General features: G+C 31.5%; 1 protein-coding gene across 1 annotated transcript in view; it reads left to right on the forward strand.

The window, feature by feature from the left end:
• Window positions 1-19,444, forward strand: part of unc-5 — a 789,148-nt gene that overhangs the window by 726,712 nt on the left and 42,992 nt on the right. Inside the window, exon 10 of the mRNA XM_075377583.1 lies at window positions 566-703. Within this exon, the coding sequence (XP_075233698.1) occupies window positions 566-703 (138 nt within the window). The remainder of the gene's footprint in view (window positions 1-565; window positions 704-19,444) is intronic.

The following is a 19,444-nucleotide window of genomic DNA, read 5'->3' on the forward strand; positions in this document are numbered from 1 at the left end:
GAAAGGGATTTTTTATTGTAAATGTTTTCCGAGAGATGAGAGGCAGTTTTAATTTTTCGTATTCTTAATTCTATTTTTTTCATTAATATTCTCTGTTACGTATAATTTCCCCCAAATGTTTAAATTTGTGTACTGTACTTATTTCCTTGTTGTTTAATAATAAACCATCATTGTTATTAAATAATCTATATATTTTTACATATTTCGGAGGTGAATTCCGAATTCTTCCCCGTACAATTAATAAAATGGATTTTTTCCGTAAAACACTAAACGTTTTTTTTTTCTTTCTTATCCTGTTTTAGTGTTTTTGCGTACACGGCCTTTTTTTTGGTCGGAGTGAAGATATTATGTTTAATTTTGTTATCGAATCGAATTTATTTTCTGTATTGTTAATTTAGTAAAATGTCCAGACATTATTACACCAAATGGATTTTAGATCATCAAGAAAAATAAATCTGTACTATTTAAATATATTCATATTTTTAAATTTTACTATAAATTTATATTGTAATTAAATTACTATTTTAGTATAGATTAATTTTGTGTTGATTTTTTATTGTTACAGTTGAAGTTGAAACGGATGTTGCATTATGGATTGGATTGTTTGTGGCCTGTGTCTTATTTTGTTTTGTCGCTGCACTGATTGTTCTTAAATTAAGACGTAAAGGTCGAGATCACAGCATGTATAACATGGCTGTTTCTGGTAAGTTTATTATTTTAAATTGTTTTAAAATCGATTAAATATTATAGATAAAATTTTTTAACTTGTTTCAGAATCGATTTAAACAGTTTTATCTTCAGGTAGGAAATAATTCCTTTAGATAATTTTTTAATACAGGAAACAAAGATTTTTCTTATAAGAAAAGTAATGAAGTTCCTCCCTTCCTTTGTTTTAAGAGGGTTTTTCGTAATTTATTAAACTTAGAAATTGGTATCGGGTGACTTTTTTTTTAAATTCTAGTTATTGTTTTGACCCCCACCAGAGCTTATCTGTGTTTGTCGGCATATACCGGTGAAGGTCCGAATAAGCAAATATTTCGGTCTTTCACCGACTTATTTGGTGTGTGTCGACATTTACCGGAGAATATTGACGTTCTCTAATTTCGCTCTTTCATGGTAACATATATATATATAAGATTAAATAAACCAATTTGCAGAAATGTATAACAACTTTGTTATCGGCTTTTTTCATTATTTACTTCATTTAATAGATATAATAAAATTTATTTTCTTATCGCTTCGTAAATATTTTTCATTTATTCTTTTATAGTTATATTTATTATTTATTTTAACTTACACCGACTGATAATTGGTTAAAACTGAAATTTATTTAGTTGTAGTTTTTATTTATGTTAATTTCTTACGTAGTTTCAATTAAAATTTTGAGTCAAAAATATCAAAACGTTATATCAGCTTCTTTAAATTAATTAAATTTTTAAATATCTGAGGACTTCATAAAATATACATAAATTTCTTGAATAATTTTAGTTTTTATAAACTTATTTATTCTCTTTAATCATAGTTTATAAAACTGGCTTTGTTTTATTTTTTAATCGTAGGTTTGATCTATTTTTTTTTCATATTATTTTTATTTGTAAAATAACATTATGAATTATGTGCGAAATATTACGGGTTCTAGCTTGTCATTTGTTCATTATTATATCCTAACATTACGTCAGCGCTAATTGAATGCAGCTATATTATTATTATTATTATTATATTATTGTTTAATGTAGATTGACAATATAGTTGATAGATAAATGAATTGACATTAAGTGAAAGAGAGGTTGAGAAGGAAGAGAGAGCATATGTATGTATAAGAGAAAGTGTTCGTAGTAGGTCGGTGGAAGGGAGGAGGGTGGTGATCAGTGACTGATCTGTATGATAATTAATATAGTGTATGATGGAATGTAATATGACATGAGACAAAGACCAGCAGAACAGCCCTGATTGTCCTAATTATTATTGTTACGCCCAATAAATGTCTGTACTTCCCTTTCGCTTAATTAAACACACACACACATACATATATCTCAATACTCATATTATTATTATTGTTATTAATATTATATATTATTAACATTTCGAAATGTGATTAATTAGCTTTCAATTTTGTGGTACGTACCAATGCATAACAGAATACACTTCTTGCTGTACGTTATACGTCAGTCAATCTATTAATTATATAGGCTATAAAAGAACTAGTTTTCTGGTCGTTATAGTAAGAGTTTATTTAATTGGAATGGTACAACAGAATTCCATTTTCAATTAGCAAGTTAGACGATTCAAGATTACTTCATATTTGATTTGTTTTGTAAACTATTTAATACTAAACAAATTTCTTGTATATTTTATAAAATACACTGCGTAAAAAAAATCTCTTCTCTTTTTATTCTTTCCCTGTATCAGTATGTAACCGTACCATCACACCTTCCCCCATCATAATCTAATACAATATTATTGATTTATATATTGATTTGTGTGTGCGCGTGCGCGCGCGTTCATAAGTAAAAGAAACTAAATGTAAAAGCCGTTCATGTTGTATAGTGAAATTAGCAAGCCCGTCTTGCCAGAACCTGATTCTCGGGGCTCAGTTCAGCCCAGGCGAATCCCGGAGTCAATTCAGAGGCTCCTTCTCGGGGCCAAGGGGTCTTTCCCATGGCCGCAAAACTCGCTTCGCTCGTCTTTCCCAATTTTCCAGGAGGATCCCGGTGCCCTGGACACCCACAGAGCTTGCTTCGGTCGCCATTCCCATCTATACAGAGTGCTCTCCCCCTGGACCCCCGCACTGTGGTTATCCTCATGGTTGTGAGAATAATATTGATAAATAATAATGATATTATTCAGACTTTATAGAAATCTGGAAAAGAAACTAAATTATAAAAGTCAGAATAGTCAGAATAATAGTAACTATAATAACTAAAGTACACACACTTTTATCGACAAAAAATTCATAACTTATTTATTTGCCGTGGTTTTTATTTTTTATATTTTTTTTTTTTTTGTCTTCAGTCATTTGACTGGGTTGATGCAGCTCTCCAAGATTCCCTATCTAGGGCTAGTCGTTTCATTTCAGTATACCCTCTACATCCTACATCCCTAACAATTTGTTTTACATATTACAAACGTGGCCTGCCTACACAATTTTTCCCTTCTACCTGTCCTTCCAATATTAAAGCGACTATTCCAGGATGCCTTAGTATGTGGCCTATAAGTCTGTCTCTTCTTTTAACTATATTTTTCCAAATGCTTCTTTCTTCATCTATTTGCCGCAATACATCTTCATTTGTCACTTTATCCACCCATCTGATTTTTAATATTCTCCTATAGCACCACATTTCAAAAGCTTCTAACCTTTTCTTCTCAGATACTCCGATCGTCCAAGTTTCACTTCCATATAAAGCGACACTCCAAACATCCACTTTCAAAAATCTTTTCCTGACATTTAAATTAATTTTTGATGTAAACAAATTATATTTCTTACTGAAGGCTCGTTTCGCTTGTGCTATTCGGCATTTTATATCACTCCTGCTTCGTCCATCTTTAGTAATTCTACTTCCCAAATAACAAAATTCTTCTACCTCCATAATCTTTTCTCCTCCTATTTCCACATTCAGTGATCCATCTTTGTTATTTCTACTACATTTCATTACTTTTGTTTTGTTCTTGTTTATTTTCACGCGATAGTTCTTGCGTAGGACTTCATCTATGCCGTTCATTGTTTCTTCTAAATACTTTTTACTCTCGGCTAGAATTATTATATCATCAGCAAATCGTAGCATCTTTATCTTTTCACCTTGTACTGTTACTCCGAATCTAAATTGTTCTTTAACATCATTAACTGCTAGTTCCATGTAAAGATTAAAAAGTAACGGAGATAGGGAACATCCTTGTCTGACTCCCTTTCTTATTACGGATTCTTTCTTATGTTATTCAATTGTTACTGTTGCTGTTTGGTTCCTGTACATGTTAGCAATTATTCTTCTATCTCTGTATTTGAACCCTAATTTTTTTAAAATGCTGAACATTTTATTCCAGTCTACGTTATCGAAAGCCTTTTCTAGGTCTATAAACGCCAAGTATGTTGGTTTGTTTTTCTTTAATCTTCCTTCTACTGTTAATCTGAGGCCTAAAATTGCTTCCCTTGTCCCAATACTTTTCCTGAAACCAAATTGGTGTTCTCCTAACACTTCCTCCACTCTCCTCTCCATTCTTCTGTATAGAATTCTAGTTAAGATTTTTGATGCACTAGTTAAACTAATTGTTCTGTATTCTTCACATTTATCTGCCCCTGCTTTCTTTGGTATCATTACTATAACACTTTTTTTGAAGTCTAACGGAAATTCCCCTTTTTCATAAATATTTTACACCAGTTTGTATAATCTATCAATCGCTTCCTCGCCTGCACTGCGCAGTAATTCTACAGGTATTCCGTCTATTCCAGGAGCCTTCCTGCCATTTAAATCTTTTAATGCTCTCTTAAATTCAGATCTCAGTATTGTTTCTCCCATTTCATCCTCCTCAACTTCCTCTTCTTCCTCTATAACACCATTTTCTAATTCATTTCCTCCGTATAACTCTTCAATATATTCCACCCATCTATCGAGTTTACCTTTCGTATTATATATTGGTGTACCATCTTTGTTTAACACATTATTAGATTTTAATTTATGCACCCCAAAATTTTCCTTAACTTTCCTGTATGCTCCGTCTATTTTACTAATGTTCATTTCTCTTTCCACTTCTGAACACTTTTCTTTAATCCACTCTTCTTTCTCCAGTTTGCACTTCCTGTTTATAGCATTTCTTAATTGCCGATAGTTCCTTAATTGCCGTTGTGGCAGAATTTTAATAATGAAGTAAAAGGGTTTATCTATTTTTTTTCTTAATCAATTAATATTTTTAATTCACAAATTCACCCTCTTTGGGGGCGAAGAAATAACAAATATTTTTAATAGCTTCAAGGGAGATAGGCTTCGATCGATGGCATAAAACCTTGCATGAGATAACACGATTGTATCCTGCAAATTTGAAAGTTGGTCGGTTCTCGCGTGTTGCGATAAACAAACAAACAAACTTCATATATATATATATATATATATTCATTTTCGAATAACTGCGATCCGGTAGATCGAGACTGTACCTGATGCATGCAAAAGTTAGCTTTCAACCTACTAACAAATACCCCATTAAATTTTGAAAATCGGACGATTGTTGTAGCGATATTATAAGAGTACCTCCTAAAACAGCGCCCCAGGAGCACTCCGTTTGTTACCAGTTGATGGTGATGATTAGTGTAGCCTCCCACGAGCTGCTTGCATACCTCGCCAATCGTCACGCGCAGTCCCCACGAAAGCCCATTATTGTTAAGCAAAATTCTTTAAACTTTATTAATTTATTTAATATTATTTTATTTAACATATTTAATTCTATTATCTTTGTAATATTATTTATTCCATCGATTCGAATCATTTAGTTAAAACCCAGCTCACGCAGTGATACAGATTTAAGTTCAGAGTTCATAAATTCAATTCATTAAATAGTATGCTTCAACCGGCAAATACATATTTTTTTTCCAGATGAAATATATCTAAAAACCTCTTCAGTTATGCCAAGAAACATGGGTAGAAATTTGGTTGCGATTGATCGATTAATTTCTTTGTTTATCCCGAACGAACGAAAGCCTCTTCCTAATACATAATAGTATAAATGCTTCACACACTTTTTTTTGTTTTAGTAATCCCTATAGTAAATTCAAACTTTGTTTGATTTTTTTTACTGTAAGATATTATACAGTATTATACCATAATCATATCATGTTGCTTTCCTGCTCACATTAATTCACAAACATTTTATGGATGTCGTCTAATATAATTTTTTGAATGGATTCTAAGACTCATAGAACCACGAATAAATATTAAATTACAAACTTTTTTTGATTGTTTTTTTTTCTTCTCTTCCCAATATTTTCTCATTCTTTCGTGTCCTTCCTTTCTTTTTCACTCCACTTTAAATTCGGATTTGATGTTTTCTCTTCAACGTTAGGAACCTTTATTCTTTTATCACATCTCAGTAATCATTCCTGTTTTCTCCAACTTCATTTTTGATATTTTTCTTTTTCATATCTTCCTTAACTTTTTTAAACCAGTTAATTGTCGTTTTCTATTTTTTTTAAATAGCTCACTAGTTTCTTGCTAATTTATCTTTACTCATTCTTTTAATGTGACCGTAGAACTTCTTCAATGTTGTTGATTTTTTAAAATTTTCTTGTATAGATTTTTATTGGTTCTTAATTTGTATTCTCAGTTTATTTTAATTGGTCCTACGACCTTCCTCAAATTTTTATCATAATGGTTCTGGTTTAACTACAGTTTCATAGTGTCTTTTCATCTTGGTACTGATGAATTTTGCTTTCTTACTATAGACATTTTGGTAGAGTTGATAAGCTATTTTTATTTTTCTTGCTCTTTTTTTAGACGTAGATTTTCCTGTGTGATTAACCTTTCTTCAAAATATTTAAATCTATTTTTAATAGTAACTTACTACTTTTTAGTTGATATACTTGTATTTATTCATGAGCGCATTCGTAGCGATCACTAAATTGAATTGTATACTTAGTAAAAAAAAAAATTCAAAACGCTTAGTTTGAAAATATACGAAACGTTTCTGTTTTTCTAGTCGTTTAATATCTTCTTCCTATATTTTATTTTTTTTTTTGTAATATACTAGTCATCGACGATTTAGTGATCATTTCAAAAGTGCTCATTAACAAGTGATAAAAAAATGGAAAGTGTGGTTATTTAAAAAATAATAAATTTCTCGTTTTTTCTCCCTAAGAAATAAAAATAATTTCAGTATATATTCTACAAATAAAAATAAAGATACCTGTAAACATAGGCCCGGAAACGCTTCGTTTTTGAGGTATAGCTTACAAATACTTTTTTCCTGATTTCTGCTCTAAAGGTAAACCGACACCACTTTGAAATTCTTAGATCATAAATTACGGGATAAATTTGATGGTTTTTGACTTGAAAATTAATAAAACGGGTTCCAGAACCGTATCTATCGTAATTATTGAGAAAACTATTGTAAAAACAAACTATTGATGTTGCTAAATACACTTTGGTAGGTTTTAGTTTTCGGATTTGGAATTTGTCTATTAGGGAATCTTTCTTGATATTCATCATGTGCGGTTGTCGTGGTGTATTGTATGTTTCTAATCCACCGGGTTGGTATAATGGTGAACTTGTAATCGCAAATCAGCTGGTTTCGAAGACGAGAATCTTAAGGTTTAAATCCTAGTAATGACATTTACTTTTTTACGGATTTGAATACTAGATCGTAGATACCGGTGTTCTTTGGTGGTTGGGTTTCAATTAATCACACATTTCAAGAATGGTCGTCCTGAGACTGCAAAAGACTTCATTTACATTCATACATTTTATCCTCTGAAGTAATACCTTACGGTAGTTCCAGAGGTTAAACAGAAAATATACGTATATATATTTTGTAAATCAATTCTTTTAAGAATCATACTCCTCTGTACTACATACAAATATATTTATTTTATTAGATCAACCAAAGTACAGAATAAATAAAGTAGGATGACTTACCTTACTATATATTCAGGAGCGCATTCGCGATTTACTCGCATCATCAGCTGCACTGTATATTCATATATTCATCTCAAATTACATTACAAATTTCTTAAAATATAATATCATGCACTTATTTATAATATTTAATATTTAAAACTAATTTTTTTTATTTTAAACTTTTTTTACGGTTAAATTAAAACAATATTTAAAAATATGAAAAATTAATTAAAATTAACATTAAAAACTAAATTATAAAAATGTTTACTTATGTAAAAATATGACGTCAAGGCAATAAAATCAAATTATAAATAAAAATCAAATAAAAATAATTTTAATTAAAGCAATCATGCATGTTGTCCATTAAACTGAACTTAAATGATTCAGCCAAAGCGCAAATAAACTCTGCAGTTAATAAATGGATTGGCGAAAACCACAAAGAATCAGCAGCAGGCAAGAAGTGGGAAAGCCTTGTCGCACATGTCCCTATAAGCTATAACCTCCCTCGAGCAGTCAGTATTGCTATATTTAGATTAAAAACCTGGGGACATGACGATCCGGCCTCGCACATACACTGGATACGGGTTCTGACCTCTCCAGCATCCAACTCTGCGGCCACGAAACTATGGATGCAGACCATCTGGGGACCTGCAGAGCTGTGGACCACTCGCAGAAGGATGATGAAAGCCTCGTTTACACAGAATCCCGTCTATATTGGTCAGCGCGTCACAAAATGGCTCAATATCTAAGAGTGGGCATTGACTAATAAGTAAATTTAAAATATGTTATATTTTATGAAGTTTGTAATGTAATTTGAAATCAATATATAATGCAGCTGATGATGCGAGTAAATCGTGAAAGTACTCCTGTATATATAGTAGAATAAGGTAAGATATCCTACTTTATGTATTCTGTACTTTGATTGATGTAATAAAATACTAATATATATATATATATATATATATATATATATTAGTATTTAACAGTATCCTGAAATAGGATTTTTACAATATCTATATATAACCATTATTCCAACAGAATTTATAGAAAAAAGATAGTAAAAATAAATAAGTTAAAATATATTACCCAAATATTAACCGCATTATTATAGATGTTGTCATGTAATTCTGGTTAATCTGCCATCTTGTATTTGGTGAGACTGGCTTCGGATTTGTGATGTAATGATCACAAGTTGTTACTGACTTGAAATTTGAATCCTAGTGATCAAGCGCGCGCACACAACAAAACACAATTATTCGACAAATAAAAATCTCAGTTATTTATTATGTATAAATCCACCAGAAGTAAAGGTATTATTCAATTATTGTATTTAAAAATGACTAAATGTCATTTTTTGAATAATTTTATAACCTTTTTTTATGTACAATAATAATGAAATAGAATGTTAATTAATTGAGGACAAATTTTTATCGGTCCTGCAAAGATGTTGAGACCAATGAAAAACTTTGATCGGTTGAAACAATTTTCATTTTTTACTGTAGTATAGCTTTTAACTATCAGTAAGAAATGTGTAGTGTGTCTTTTTTTTCACGTCATTAAATTGTTTTTATTGAGAGAAAATAGGTAATATTTTACGGGGTTTCTGTGAATTTCATGTTTTCTTCATATGAAGTTAAGAGAGAAAAAAAAGCAGTAAAAAAGTGTATTACATATATCATATGTTACAACGTCCAAACCTAACTTTTTTTCATCCTTATCTATCTTTTATACCGTACAGTTTTTCCTTTCATTCTATTTTGTACCCTCTACTCTTTTTATCTTAACGTTAAACGTGGTTTTTACTGCATTGATAAGATCCCATCTTGTTTTCCAAACCTCTAAATAAACTTTTTTGTTTTTCATCTCTTCTTTTTTTTATTCTTTTGATTTTAAATAACATGTTAGTGGTATTTTTATTCAACATATAGTTTTTATGTATCTGTGCTGCTGATACTTTATCAACTTTTTAATATATTTTGTTTATAAAAAAAAAAGTTTATAACATTTAATCGCTTTATTAATATTATTATTCTTGTTCTACTTAAAAATCTACAAATGTTATTCATTATTTTATTACCATAATTATTATTTTTTGACCTAAGTATACATTTTTCATTAAATCATTAGATCATTTTTTACATAATTAGACCAAATATCTTCATTTAGTTATCTTTTTTCTTTCTAAGTGATGTGTGAAATTATTTTATTTTTTAATATCGTTATATACAATCTATATAAAAATGTTAAGTATACGTTTAATTTTACCTGACTAATTTTAACAATGTTTGTCTATTCTATTATCTCACAATTTTCAAGTTAAAATATATGTATTTTTTTCCATTATTTTATTTTATGTGTTGTACTTTATCGATGGATTTTGGTTATTATAACACAATTAACTCCAGTTTCTTTAAACTGATTTTGTTTTAGTGATGAGTCACCGTATTAGGAGGAAAAAGTGGGTAGTGCCACTTTAACTGATAGGAAAGATTTTGTAAAGAAAGTGTTTCCGGATATGCTACTCCATAACCCAGTAATACGTAAGTAGGCGTAATGGTTGGTGGAAATAGACGAATTTCTTTTTTAAAGGTTAAAATACGATGTAGGGACGGTTTATTCTCAGGAGCGGGTGTTTGCGGTAATTTGCAAAGAAATAAAGGAATGTTTCGTATATGCAGTTCCCAATCGAACGAAAGACAGGTTAGAATAGTGTTTAAAAGGAATGTAATGACTTGGGATGAATATAATTTCTTATAGTTGGCGGAGTTACAATTAATTACCTAATCTGCTTCTTCTTCTTATCTGAAGAAATTTCTGACTATTCACTTGTCTAGTTCTATTCCAATCCACTCTATAGTTAAACCCTGTTTATTCTTCTGTTTCATCAAACACATCCCCTAACTTTTCTGATGATTCATCTCTAGAGCTTTTCATTTAAAATCACTAGCCCATTCAGTTACCTAATTTTGTCAGTCCTCATGATTCATTGCTAATAGTGCCACATCATCCGTATACATGACATGTACAGGTCTCATTCGGTGTCATTCAGTCTCTGGGAACTGGAGAGTTCCCAATGTGATTTCTCTTTGTTCACTTCTTACACTGTCTTATAATGTCATTTATCAGGACAGTAAACAGAAGCGAGCTCAGACTATCTCCCTGCTTCACACTTTTACCTAAAGGTAAAACACACACTTTTACGGTTCACACCTTTCACCTGCTTCACACTTTTACGATTTATATTAAACCATAATGACTTTTCACCTACTATTCTAACATATGCCATGACATTTCGATACAGAAATTTATTTTTTGGTGGCAACAGGCTGAGGCTCCCAGTTTATTCCAGAGCTTTCCATTACTCCTGCCTTGCAACTGTATTGAAAGCAGCTCTTAAATTAAGAAATGCTAAAAGACATGCTTAATAGACAGTATAACATAAAATACTTAATAGACATTAAGGCACTAAGCAGAGTAATGCCTTATCCAAAACCATTCGCAAAGTAAATATACAATTTACAGTTCATCAGTCCTTCCTAAAAGCAGTCTGTCCTTCCTCTTCTAACTCCCCTATCACTACCCTTAGTGTCTTTTCCAGAATATTAATAAATCTTCAAAACATCGGTGACAAACATATTGCCTTATAATTTTCACACTTTACAGTGTGGGTTGGAGTAATCAGGTTCATTTCTCAGTATTTTGGAATTATCTTTGCAAGCTATTACTCGCTTTGTAATTTCCACACCCAATTTCTTATTCTTTATCTTCCACTCTTAATAGATTCTGGGTATATTCCATCATACTTAGTAGACTTTCCTAGTTTCATTTCCTTTATAGCATTCTGGACCTCATTGAACTTTATTTCTCTTTCTTCCTCAGCTTCTAAGCCCATCTCAACAACTCATACAACCGCCTGTTCTTCAGTTCCCTTGAAAACATTCACATAATACTCTTTACAGGCCCAAGTATCTCTCACTCTCATCTGTTTCAAATTTCTATTCCTATCCATTATATTTTTTATTAGTTTTCCATACTTCCTTTTAAAATGTTTAATGCTCTGCCATAAATTTCTGGTATTTAGCTGTGTACTATTCTTCCATATCGCTCACAAAACTCTATCCTTGTTACCTTTATTTTTTGTTTTGTTTCATTTCTTTATTGCAAATACTTCTTTCAATCATCTTCGAGTTAGTTTCTCATATATCGCTTCCAAGCTTCTTTCTTTACTTTGATTTTCTATTACTTCATTCCACCACTTTGTTCTTCTCTGAGTATCGCCAACTAAAGTTGTTCCACATACTCATTTAGCTCTGTTAATCAATACCTCCTTTAAAATATTTCAAACTGTTTGAAGTGGGTCGTTTTCTGCTTCTATCTCATTTTTCCTGTGTTCAAGATGCTGTACTACTATCCTTTCAAATTCTATTCTTTCCTAACTCACCCAGTTTAATCTTTTCAAAACACTTTTTCTTTTGTAGTCTTGGTATTCTAAATCTACTGTTCATTATCAACAGTTTATGTTGTGCGCTAAGCTCTGCATTACTAAAACACTTAACATCAGTTACAACATATCCAGTAGTTCTTGAATATGGAAAATAGTCTATTGTACTTCAGACATTTTTTCTGATGCTTCAAACATGATTTTTTTGTATAGTTTTATGTGGGTAGAAGGTATTACCGATTAGAAAATCATTATCGATACAAAATTCCAACATTCTACACCTGCTCTCATTTACTGATTCTTCTGTTCCACACCTTCCAGTGCAACCATGTCCTCTTTCTACTCCATTGCTTATTCTAGCTTTTCAGTCTCCCATCATGACAATATGCCTCGCGCAATGTCACCATCAATCGTTTTTTGCAAAAGCATAAAAAAAAATATTCTTTTTCAGATTTACTGGTGCATGCATATATTTGCATCAATGACACTTTCTCTTCCAACTGTAACTCTGTTCTAAGCATTCAAGAACTATGAATAAAATGGCCTTTTGCTTAACCAGCTTCTTTTATAGAGTTTCTTTTAAAACTATACTAATTTTGCTTTACATCCTTTCTCAATTCCCGAGTAAATCATAACATGACCTTTTCCCAAAATCAATACTCCTACACCTTTCTTCTTTCTCTTGCTAACTCGTAATACACCGATTCTGAATCTGACTATCTCATCCACGATTTCACAATTCTTCCAGTGAAAAAGTAAATATTCCATGTTCCAAAAGTCAGTATTTCATTCCATTGCAATTCTGTTTATTCTGTCCAGCTTCTTCCCCTTTAATAGTCGGAAACATCATGCAAACATGATGTTACTGTCTTATTGACGTAGAATTAATTTTATTATTGTCGACTGACTATTATGAACATTACAGTTTAATTTAAAAACGATTATTGATTTGAATTTAAATTAACATCTTTTAGAAAATCCCTGAATATGGAGTAACAACTCCGAAAGTACTAGGATTTACACTTTTTAAATTGCTGGTAAGTGGAAATTTAATTTACACAATTCTTCCACTTACTTTGCTCTGAATAATTTAAATTCGTACTACACGGATTATTAGCCCTATGGAGGACTATCCAGATGAGGGGCTGCCCTCTTAAGGCGTTTTGGCCGGCCTGATTGTGGTTTATCCCCTCTCCACATTTCACAACTTTTTTCGGTCTAGGTTGTTATTGCCTAAAAGTCTTTCTTCTGTTAAGATCATCAAGTTGTGAGGATGCAGGTCTGGAACTAAGTCCCAAACCCCCCAACATTTATTCTACCCATTTTCCCGCTAGTGTTGGTTATCCAAATCTTCCGCTGAGTTGCTTGGCTTAACAGGGCTTATTTGGCTTGCTAGGTTAGGTGTTCGGAACAAAACGAGAGGAAGTAAGAGAATGCTCTTGTATTCATTCTTATTTTATACGATGCGGATGTCAGGTGTGATTCATTACGCTTCATCACTTCCATTTGCCAAAGCCAAAGCTCTTCTTAGATACGTTCCCAGAACCCACACCTAATCTACAGGGTTACAGTTTTACACATCAAACTATAAATCACTTTGTTAACTTTCGAGATCTAATTATCGGGACCCATACAAACACACCGTAGAGTTTACGGGCAGCAGCGAAAAGAAGGAAAAGGCGTGTGGTAGACCGAGATCTACGCTAAACTCCTATTTATGCGAATTCACGTAGCGCCATCGTAACATCAACAGAGACCCTTTCGATCAATTTTTTTTTCATTGATAATGTCTTGTTTTGGCCTCTCCACAACAGTATGTGTAAGTAAGATTTATTTTTTACTACGAGTATAATATTAATTTAGGAAACGGATCCCTTTCGAAATAAGACCCGTTGTTTCGATCAAGGTGATATTTTGAAAATATCAGTAAAAGTTTGTTGCCGGTTCTATTGTTTATTTTTGTACATTGCTCTACGTAATTTATCAAGAGTATTTTTACATCATTTATATTTGGTATCCGGCTAACCATAAAAAAGAAACCCACCGGGTTGGTCTAGTGGTTAACGCGTCTTTCCAAATCAGCCGATTTGGAAATCGAGAGTTACAGCGTTCAAGTCCTAGTAAAGCCAGCTATTTTTACACGGATTTGAATACTAGATCGTGGATACCGGTGTTCTTTGGCGGTTGGGTTTCAATTAACCACACATCTCAGGAACGGTCGAACTGAGAATCTACAAGACTACACTTCATTTACACTCATACATATCATCCTCATTCATCCTCTGAAGAATTATCTAAACGGTAGTTACCGGAGGCTAAACAAGAAAAAAGAAAGAAAGAAAGAAGAAAGAACCATAAAAAGAAAATTAGTCCACAATTTCTGGAGGTCTCGCATCCGATGATAATGGTATTTTCTACTTAGAGTTATTTCATCAATATTCTCGTTGAACTCAAAGATAGCCGAATTCGCAAATATATTAACATAAATCTCCGTCCTACTTTCTCTGTTTCTCTTTTATCTATCTCCCTGCATGCGGTTAATGTATGAGATTTTTAATTGCCGATTATTGATACAAATTTTTTATTCTCAATTTTAACAGCAATCTTTGGGTTAAAAAATTGATTTATATTTTTTGCGCTTTTAAATATGCATACATATTGTCTTTCATTTTTAAGGAATATGATGTTGAGATCTGAAAATTTTTATGTACCTAATATGTATACCTGATTTTAAATAATGTATTTGTTTTTAACATTTTTCTTCTCCAAGTTCCGGTTTGAATATTTAAATATTCAAGATAAAAAGTTATATTTTTTAACAGTAAAACCTTTCCCTGAAATATCTTCCAATGTTTTCTGTTTCACCCTATTTTATTGAGCTGTTGTATCATATACTGTGCATGTATAGCAATCATACCTTAACATTTTTCACAGTAAATTTTTAGTGTAATAAATAATAATATATTTTTATGCTGATAGTAATTTTTGATCGTATTCTATGAGTTCATTTTTTGAATTATTATATAGGTTAAGTCACACATTCAGAAAAAAATCTGATCAAAACTTGAGTTACGTTCCAGATATTTTTTATGCTATATACGTGTGTTAATACGGAGTAGAAGATTGATGAGTCTGTTAATCTGAGAAGCTTAGTTTTCTATCTTTATCACTTTATTTTTCATTCTCTCCATTTTTTTTTAACTCTTTCAGCTTATCGTTCGATCTACTTATTTCTCATCCGCTAAATCCTCTGCTGAGAACCTTACCTTTCGGTTTCTTTATTATTATTATTATTATCTCTTAATAATAAACAGTACCTTGTGAATGAACTCACCTGCTATCGATTAAACAAAAGTTTTGTGTGCGATTGTGTTTTGTAGGATGTATGAGTAATACAGTACTTAAATTGTTTTGTTTTATATATTTTATAAGCTTTCACCCTCTTGGAAAATTGACAACGTTGAAAGACAACCACCCTATTTCCCAGACTTCTATAATACATTCGTATTTTTTTTTTTTTTTTTAATATTTTTGTAATATTTTTATTACTATAGACAACCTCTAAACAGAAAATTTCGCAAACTAAGTAGAACACAATAAAAATAAAAAAAATAATAGTGTAGATTATCTTTTCACTATTTGTGACTAAATACTGTTTTATAATAACAAAAATAGTTGGCCTTCTGTTTTTATTTAAAACCTACACTAAAAAGAAAAATTTATGTTATGAAAAATTTATTTTCACTTTAAAATCAGGGGTACACTCGTAAATTTTCCCCTATCGAACGTTTGATTTTCTATTTCAGACTGCAAAAATATGGTCCACAGACACAGGCGGTTGGTTATATGATAATGTTATGATAAATGCACATTCATTTTGATGTTACATTGATATGAACCAAACTTTTTCATGTCTAATATTTTAAATTTATTTTTCGTGTATTAGATATTTAGCGATTACGGACATCCAAAAGCAACGTTCATTTTCATACGGTCTGATTTTTATAATTTTGGTTTTATTTTTTATCGTCTAAGTTAAACAAATTTTTTACTTGAAAGAATAATATTTTATTTGTCCTAAAAAACCGTACCGGAACGGCGTTCCGACATCAATGCACCTCTGTTTAAAGAAATGCCTATCTATTAATTCTACCAGATAGATTTGAAATATTCATATGTTTTTTGAATGCATTAAGTTTTAAATAATTGTATATATTATTTCGTTAAGTGCTTTTTCAGAAAAACAACCGGAAATCTCTATTCTAATTCCTTAGCAGTTGAAGATACTAAATTCAGATCTTTTCCATTCGATCCACTCTCCGAAAAAAAATGGTTTTATGTGTCAATAATCCGTAAATTTTATCGCAGAATTTAAAAATGTTGTTCCTACTTAAAAAAGTAAATGTCCTTCGTGAGTATTATGCCTTTTATAATTCCAACATTAACTAATGTAACATTTCAGCTGAGATTTATATCAATTCACCGGGAGGTCAGAAATTATATTGTGTAATCATATTATATAATGTTTGTTAATTTGCATCTCCTTCAGAAATCATTAACAAAAAAAAATGGTATACAAAGAAATATTTGACTAATTTGTAAATAACTGCACAGTGTAAATGGTCCATGACAAAAAACTTTAAAACCATTTAAAACTATAAAACAAAAAATAAGATGACAGCAGCTTTTTTATACCTCCTGGCGCTGGTTATTCTTACGTAGTGGAACAATAATAATACATGAAAAAGGTTTTAAAAAATTCAAAAAAATCGATGTTTTTAAACTTAATCGGCTTTCCCACTACCAATATTGCTCCGAAAGTATTTCCTAGGGCCCCTTCCATTATTACTATGCTTACAAAGACATAAAAAAAATATCGCCTAAAAAGTATGTAATAAATATAAAGATAACTTTTTCGATCTTTAGGGAAAGAGTGAGAATTTGGTGACAATTTTTTTATTACAGAAGTTAGCATGTACAAAGTATAGTATAAAGTGGTTCTTTGTTGTCAAAATTTTGAGAAAATTGATTCCAAAAAACCATCTACCCCACCCCTTCGTGATATTGACCCCAAACTTTTAATAACAAATTGTTTCATATATACGAATTCTATGTCAAATTTCTTCAAAATTGGTTTATCCAATCAAAACTACTTATTAAGCTTTAAACCACACCAACAGGCGTACATACGAACATTACCTCTATATTTTGTTTTTTTTTGGGGGGGATTCCTGGGTCATGAAACGTCGAGAATTGAAGAAAAAACCCGTACTCAGTGTTTCTGAGCGAAAACCGTACTTTCCTTCTTGAAACATAGCTCTAAAGTTATGATACCAGAAAATTAAAAATTTATGTAGAAACTTGTAAAAAGTTCCGTTAGGATTATCATTCTGGAAATACTTCAGAAATTTTATATTTTAATGAAATTAGTTGGCGGCAAAATTAATTTTTGACATTTTTCATACAATTGACTTTATTAATATTACACATATACCTTAAAATGTCTAGATTCGGAACCTTCTCTAAAACTCATCTATCTGACAAAAGGATAATCAAACTATCAGGCGATTTTACCCCCTGAGACTTGTTTTTAAAAATGTATATTCATCAACGTTCACCAGTTCAGTGTTCAACGTTCAGTGTTCACCACGTTCATAATATATTATTTTAGGTCTAGATTTCTTTTAAACAAATTTAATTTTATATTATACGTCTAATTCATTATCGTACACATATTCTGATGAATAACAGATTTTATACGTAATGTCATTCTGATAAGTACTAACTGATAATTATTAAAAAGTAAGCAGTTTTTTAAAGTATAAATTTTATATAGTGTTTCTCTAATACTAAGGGAATGACGTTGTGAAATATCAACGTTGTTCCGATCCAAGTAAAGTGACAAGTTGACGTGACAGTTTGTTAGTTTAATGAGGCAGAGTAAGTTCAGCTTCAGCAGTTTACCCTTGACAGTTGAAGGTGTGTTAACGTACGCACACAAACACACGCATATATATATATATACCCTCTTGCATTTTATACCGTCTTGATCTATGCTCGTTTTAAGGAAACGGATATCGTTCATTCTACTACGGCTTTAGCCCTCAGCTGATTTGCATCTTCTAATCTCTTCCATTTCACCTCCTTTCGGCTTCATCATAATATCTCTATCTCTCTCCCTTTATCATTATCTCATCCCCCTTTTAGTTATTCAATTCTATCTCTCCTGTACCCTATATTACAATCACTTTACCTAAACCGAGTTACCCGTCATCACTTGCCAATGTTAATGCTGGTCATAGAGTTAGTTAACCGGAGTAACTAAACTGTTATAACAATTTAATTAATTTTAATTTAAATCAACCGTTAAGCTATTTATGAATGAATTTCTGTATTAGCATTGTAATATTGTTTACTGTGGACCGAGTTAAATATGTTTCACATATTTAACTTAACTTTTCGACATTTTTACTTTGCTGACATCATAGCTCTAGAGCTACGCTGCAATAAGGAAAGTATAGTAATCACTCATAAAATGGGGTACGAGTTTTTTTGTATTTCTCGACGTTTCATGACCACGGAATTCCAGAAACTAAAAAAAAAGTAGGGGTAAATGTTCGGACGTACGTATGAACATGCGTTAACGTTGTTTGAAGCTTTTAATAACTTTTGATTGGATAAATCGATTTTGATGAAATTTTGTACCAAGACTCGTGTATACGAGACAATTTTTTATTAAACATTTTTGGTCAATATCTCCAAGGGATAGGGTAGAAAGGTTTTTGGAGTAAAAAATTTTGCAAATATTATCTTACCTTATATTAAGCTCAGTATTCAGAACAATTCGAACATAAAAAATGATACTTTTATTTAATGCGTATTTTTTAATGGAAATTTTTTGTCTTCCTAGATATAGTAGTAGTTAGGGTATGTTCCTTTTGTGACAAACTTGACCTTTGACCACGCTGGGGTGCAACAAAAAGGGGCCGGTACCGGTGTTAGGTCCGACAGTTTGGGAAAAGATCGAAATGTCATGCTATACGGTAGGCGGTAACCGGTATTACATCGACAAATGGGAAAAGATAGAAACGCTATGCTTTATGGTGGGCGGTAAATGCACCGAATATGCGTGGGTGTTTTGGCTGTGGGGTCGTTGACCTCAGATGCAAACAAAACGGTATTACACCGAAGGAATGAAAACAAAGTGGGGTATTGCACCATGCGCTGTAATAAAATCGAAAGATCGGAACGGGGCGCTTTATGGCGGGTGGTGCGATGGACGGATCGGATCGCGATGTTTTACGGTGGGTGGTTCAGTCAAAATATAGGGCTAAACTATTTAAATTTCCGGATAAACAAGATACGGTCGATCGAGAGTAACCGATGTATTGAGCAGTTAGCCCTCGAC

This window comes from Lycorma delicatula, chromosome 10, assembly GCF_047948215.1.
Source record: "Lycorma delicatula isolate Av1 chromosome 10, ASM4794821v1, whole genome shotgun sequence".
Taxonomy (NCBI): Eukaryota; Metazoa; Arthropoda; class Insecta; order Hemiptera; family Fulgoridae; genus Lycorma; species Lycorma delicatula.